Source organism: Oryctolagus cuniculus, chromosome 5, assembly GCF_051225735.1.
Source record: "Oryctolagus cuniculus isolate XC-2025 breed Fujian yellow rabbit chromosome 5, ASM5122573v1, whole genome shotgun sequence".
Lineage (NCBI taxonomy): Eukaryota > Metazoa > Chordata > Mammalia > Lagomorpha > Leporidae > Oryctolagus > Oryctolagus cuniculus.
In genome coordinates, this window is record NC_142871.1 from 18,580,518 (window position 1) to 18,586,788 (window position 6,271).

At 57.1% G+C, this 6,271-nt stretch overlaps 1 protein-coding gene across 1 annotated transcript; it reads left to right on the plus strand.

Annotated features, from left to right (window-relative positions):
* Positions 1–617: 617 nt before the first annotated feature.
* LOC100341993 (acyl carrier protein, mitochondrial) lies at positions 618–1,299 on the plus strand. The gene has a single exon (XM_051836820.3). It carries the CDS (start codon positions 647–649, stop codon positions 1,115–1,117), a length of 471 nt encoding a protein of 156 aa, XP_051692780.3. The 5' UTR covers positions 618–646; the 3' UTR covers positions 1,118–1,299.
* Positions 1,300–6,271: the final 4,972 nt, after the last annotated feature.

Sequence of the window (6,271 nt, forward strand, 5' to 3'; positions counted from 1 at the left end):
CTCCCGCCCCTTCCCTGGGCCAGCTTACCCTGCCCCAGCCCCAGATTCCAAGGTCCCTGGCGCCCTGGACTCGCAGAGTTCAGCCTGAAGCTATGACCCCCCATGCCCACCACGCCTTCTGGGTTCTCTGTCTCCCTAAACAGCCTCAGCTCCTGCCCGCCTGCCCGCCGCCACCCCCTGTCCACTTACTCGCTCCAGTCTCCTGCCCCCTTCGCCACCCGAGGCCGTGACTCCCCTGGGACTCCTGGAGTACCTGATTCGTCCCTTTGCCTTTCTCAATAAACTTCTAAACACACAGAAAAGTACAGAAAATATCCTAACCTAAGCCTGTTTATCTCCTCCTCAGACTTTATACATGCTAACATTAGCCATTAAAACAGCGATTTTTTTAAAAGCGTTTTAGGTACCATGAAACTCTTCCCAACTGTCGGAATCTTGCTGTCTGTTCTCTCTCAGATCGAGATAAAGCTGGCAGGTAACCTCCGATCTATTTTTTTTTTCATGTTCTTCTGCATACATACAGGTCTGAAAATACATAGTATTCTGCATAAAGTGGTACTAAAAGCCACACTAGGGTACTTCAAGAAGTTTACGGAAAATAGAATTAAAAAGTTTACCTGGCAGGGCATCCTGGGTCGGCGTAGCCATGGCGGCTCGTGTCCTTTCCTCCTGTGTCCTCCGCCTGTCCGCGGCCTTCTCCCCGCTGCCGCACGTCCCCGCGCTGGCCTCGGTCCGGCCTCTCGGCACCGTCTTGTGTTCCGCAGGGACCCGGACGAGACTCGGGGCTCTGCAGCCGGCCTCGGTGCTCGTGCAGGTGCCAGGGAGTGTTACACAGCTGTGCCGCCAGTACAGCGATGCGCCCCCTCTGACACTGGAGGGGATCAGGGACCACGTTCTTTACGTCTTGAAACTCTACGACAAGATTGACCCAGAGAAGCTCTCGGTAAATTCCCATTTTATGAAAGACCTGGGCTTAGACAGTTTGGACCAAGTGGAGATTATCATGGCCATGGAAGACGAATTTGGGTTCGAAATCCCTGATATAGATGCAGAAAAGCTAATGTGTCCACAAGAAATAGTAGATTACATTGCAGATAAGAAGGATGTCTATGAATAAAATGGCAGAGCCCGTCCTCGCCCGGGGAGCACCTGCGAGATCGCCGCGAGGCTCTGCAAGTGGGAAGGCGTGCTGGTAGCTCGCTGGCCTCGACAGTCATTCTGTCGGACTTGTATTTAAATTGTGTAAGTGTTTTGCCCTGCGGAAATAAACCTATAAAGCAAAAAAAAAAAAAAAAAAAAGTTTACCTGGGTGAAAAAAAATTCTGAAATCCACGATCATTTTTTTCATAATACTCATTTTCCATGAACTCTTTGAAGCCTCAAAAGTCTGGATTTCAATTTTCTTTTCTTTCTTTTTTTTTTTTTTTTTACAGGCAGAGTGGACAGTGAGAGAGAGAGAGAGAGAAAAGTCTTTCTTTTGCCATTGGTTCACCCTCCAATGGCCGCTGCGCACCGCGCCTATCCGAAGGCAGGAGCCAGGAGCCAGGTGCCTCTTCCTGGTCTCCCATGGGGTGCAGGGCCCAAGCACTTGGGCCATCCTCCACTGCACTCCCTGGCCACAGCAGAGAGCTGGCCTGGAAGAGGGGCAACCGGGACAGAATCTGGCGCCCCGACCGGGACTAGAGCCCGGTGTGCCAGCGCCGCAAGGTGGAGGATTAGCCTAGTGAGCCACGGCGCCGGCTCAAAATTTTTGTATCACAAATAAATGAATCTTTTTCTTCCACTCGCCGTGACCTTTCTGAAGTCTCCATGTAATACTGAGGGCTAGCTCTATTAGTCCAGGTGGCTCCAGTTTATTTTAATTGCGTGTAGATTCCACGGTATTAACTTACCCCAATCACACATCTGCCTCCCTCTTGGTGGACATTTAGCTTATTCTCTCTCTCTCTCTCTCTCTCTGCATTCCCCCTGCGCTTTCACAAGCATTGCGGTACCCATCTCCTTCGGCCTCGTGGGTCTCATGCGCACAGGCTCCTCCCTGAAATGGCAGTGGACGCGTCCTTGGCGCCACCGGACTCTGCCAAATTGTCTTCCTCCGCCGCCTGAGAGCTCGCGTTCCCACTTCCTCACCAAAAAGGCATCGATAGCTTTTCCACTGTTGCTAACACCGTGTGTCTCCGTGGGTTTTCTCGCGCGCCTTCCAGCTGATGCGGGGAGCTGGCATCTTTTCCTTGGTGTGTTGGCTGTCTTCCCACTCCCCCACCCCCACACCTGGGAGTTGCGGCCTCACCTCCTTCGGCCAGCAGTAGCCTCTTGTCCCCCCGATCGTCCTCCACGTTGGCGGCCAGAGCCAGCTGCTGGAGAAGGCAGCGCTGAGCCGGCCCCACCGAACCCTCCGCAGCCTTCCACGGGCGGCCCAGACCCGCGTGATCTGGCCGCTCTGTCCGCGAGCTCTCTGTTGGAGCCTTGCTCCTTTTGCCTCTCGAACTCCAGGCTGTCAGACTTTGGTTAGCCTCTCAGATGCTCCAGGCTCTTTCCTGCCACAGGGCCTGTGAGTGGCAGGTGCGGAGGGGGGTGGTTCTGAGCCCTGTAACTTTCAAAGCCCAGCTGATAGTATAGAAACCTCAGTGTCCCTGGGCCCGGGAGACCTTGGGCTCCTGGCCAGTGACGTCCTCTGAGCCCTGTGGTCCTGGGGCCATGTTTCTGGCTGTGTCTTCAGTGTCTGGCACTGGCTGATGCTGGAAAGTCAGCTGGGAAAGAAGCTGGGGCTCAGATCATGGGGGTGCCTTGCGTAAGTCCACGGGCTGCGGGACTGACGGAGGACGGGACCCTCAGCCCTCCACGTGGGCAGGCAGCTTAGGTGGGGGTGAGGCGGGGCTGTGCAGGCAGGGTGTCAGGTTCCCCACACCTGACCACAGCAAGTCCACCACATGTCTGGTACGTAAATCTGGGGGTAGGTAAATCTGGGGGTAGGTATTCGGCACTGCAGTGAGACTCCACGTGGAACGTCCGTATCCCATACAGGGAGCCTGGATTTGGGTACCAGCTGGGCTCCTAATCCAGCTTCCTGCCGACGGACACGCTGGGAGGCAGCAGATGGTGGCTCGGGGAGCTGGGTCCCCGCCAGCTATGTGGGAGACCCGGATCGAGTTGGTGATTCCTCGCTTTGGCCGGGCTCAGCCCCAGCTGTTGTGGACACCTGGGGAGCGAACCAGTGATTGGGAGATCTCTCTCTGTCTTTGTCTCTGCCTTTCAAATAAAGGCATACATTAATTCAGTGGGAGGTTTTGGTAGGATTTTGTTTGGGAAGAGTTCAGATGCTCATTCTGTTTGTGTTTTTTTGCGAGTCACTGTTTTGGGCGCCATGTCCTCTCCCTTTGCAGTTTCCTAAAGGGCGGGTACCCCAGCGGGAGCCTGCGCTTTCGCACCCTGCTGGTGCCATGGAGGAGTGCTCCCTACACCACAGACAGTGCTCCAGGTGCTGTCCTGAGCTGTCGTTCCGGCCTTGCAGCCAGTCATAAAGTGGATCCCGAGGCAGACGAGGGCCCGAGTTCTTGCTCACAACCCTCACCCTTTGCACACATGACAACCAGCTCTGGATCCAGAGTAGTCCACGAACACCCATCAAGCCTCTTACTAAGCCCGTCCGCCCTCCTGCCCAGGTGCGATGTAATTTATAATCAGGCTGCAGTGGAATCCACGGCAGGACCTTCCAGGCTAGAGCACAGGGTGGGTTCCTGGGAGAAGGAAGGAGCATGTCTTAAGTTTTGCTATTTATTTTCATCTTATTTGAAAGGCAGAGAGACTGAAGTCTTCCACCTGCTGGCTTGCTCCCCAAGTGCCTGCAACAGTCAAGGCTGGGCCAGGCTGAAGCCAGGGGCCTGGAACTGCATCAAACCTCCCATGTGGGTGGCAGGGACCCAAGGACTTGAGCCATCACCTGCTGCTTCCCAGGGTGTGCATTAGCAGGAATGTGGATGTGAAGAGGAGAAGCTGGGACTCTTTGATACAGGCACTTTGATGCAGGATACAGGCGTCCCAATACCTGCCTTGTTCTCTGATGCTTTTTTATCCATGGCGTCCATGGCCCCAGAGCAGCCAGTGTCATCCCACTGACCGCTGGTGCCCAGGTCTCTCCAATGTCGCCTGGATACAGGATCCTCAGGGCTGGATCTCTGCACTCCCACTCCCCCTTATTAAACTCCTTTGCTGGATAAAGATGGGTAGGAACTGGGAGGAAAAGACAAAATATCTAAATATACCAACGCTGTAAGCAAGCCACCACGAGATAACGAGGCGTGGACCAAAGCGGTAGGAGGTTCCGCATCACGAAGCCACTTTTGCACGCTTGTGGGTCAGCAAGTCCTTTCTCCTGGATGTGCCGGGGCTTCTGAGCGCTGAAAACCAAGCCATGATGCTGCGTTATTAACCTTGGGCTAGGAGAAGCTGAGCGCATGAGGCTCGGCGCACCTGCTCGGGTCTGCACACCTCGGCCCCTGGGCAGGAGCGTGTCGTCCTCGGCTGTCCTGGGGGAAGTGCTTCCATCTGCTGGCCTTCGAGGTTAGACCATCCTTGGAGCTCTGGGCAGGGGCCGGAGGGGATTTTGCACGCTGAGACCTCCCACTGCGGGAAGCACGGTTGACTGACAGCCCCAGCTGCGCTCCTGCTAGCCAATGGACTTGCGCGAGGCCTTGCCGCCTCCCTCCCTCCCCGCCCGGGCTAAAGGCAGCAGTGCCCGAGCGGGGCTCACCCGGCAGCTCCCTTGGTGGCTGGCTTTGTTGGGGGGGGGGGGGGCGAGGCGCGGCCGGAACGTGCTTAACAGGAGTGCGGTGCCCTTGCTGCTCGCCCCCCCTTCCTCATCTCACCGCCCAGGACTCTCCCCAACACCTAACCCGTCTCACTGGCTACCTCTCAGAGGACTTGAACCCACACAAACGGTGCCAGGGGTCCAGGGAAACAAGATGGGGACAGGGCTGTGCCCCCCACTCACTCCCGGCCCGGGTTGGCCTACCCGCGGCAGCCGGCACCAGCAGGTCCCCAGTGCCTCCCGCAGCCCGGACTCCCACAGAAGGCGAGACACGTCCCCCCTCCCCGCAGGGAAAGGGCTTCGACCCTGAGAGCCGCGCCGCCGGCTGCAGTGGGCTTTGCAGAGCGCCGAGGTGGCCCTGGGCGCCCCGCGTTCTCTCAGGCGCTGCCCTCTTTTGGACCCGGCTGAGTCAGGGACCTCCCTGTGGTGCTGTGGTCGTGGGTCTGACGACACCGTATGGCACAGAGGCGGCTCCATCTCCAGGGACCGACGACCCGCAGGGGACTGTGCCTCCCTCCGCCCCCTACCTTAAGCTCTGCAGGTGCTCTGTGGTGCTTTCCCCAGAAGGGGTGCTGGTAGCCCCCGGCCAGCGTCCACAGCCAGGCTCCCAGGGAGCTGGAGAGGCCTCGCCCACAGGGGCCAGCGGGTGAGGGGCCCCGCATGGTCAGTGGGGGGAGACAGAGCTGCTCTGCAAAAAACGGGAGAGGAATGGGGGCGCTCTCTGCCTCAGGGCAGCCACCCTGGCTGTGCCAAGGCCTCATCCGCCTCCCCCCACCCGCCCCAGACGTGATCCGGAGGTGACAGTTGAGGGTGGGGAATTGAGAATGGGTACTGGGGAGGGGAGGCACCGGTCAGGCCCGGGACCCACGGACAGAGAGAGAGAGAGGTGGACACCAGGCTGGGTTGTGAGGTGAGGCAGCGCGGGTAGCCCGGCCCCAGGCCCCTTCCGAGGCTTCCGGCAGGCGCTGGTGTGTGTGTGTGTGTGTGTGTGTGTGTGTGTGTGTGTGTGTGTCTGATATCTTGGTGGACAGCAAACTCGGACCCCTTGCATGGAGACCTGGGATTCCCATGGCCTGCCGAGGCCGCCTGCTGGGTTCTCCCTCCCAGGTGGCCGCCGGTGCCCGGGCTGTCCCGCTGTCTGCCCCATGCCTCTCTCCAATCTCCCATCGGGCCCGGTGGCGGTCAGCTCAGTTACTCTTTGGGTGTGAAAGATCCACTGTGGGGTGGTTTCTCCAGGGGGAGAGGGTTTAGAAAACGCAAAAAAAAAAAAAAAAAAACAAACAAAAAAAAAACACCAAACCAAAACAAAACAAAAACCTGGAATGAAAGGCAGCCTTTCAAAAGAAATCAGTTTAGCTTTATGGGGGCACAGGAAGCTATTCTCCGTTTTTTTTTTTTTTTTTAAATTTATTTGACAGAGTTAGTGAGAGAGAGAGAGAGAGAGACAGAAAGGTCTTCTTTCCA

Excerpts from the sequence above, each read along its gene's own strand:
- LOC100341993 (XM_051836820.3), top strand. The coding sequence starts at position 647 with ATGGCGGCTCGTGTCCTTTCCTCCTGTGTCCTCCGCCTGTCCGCGGCC.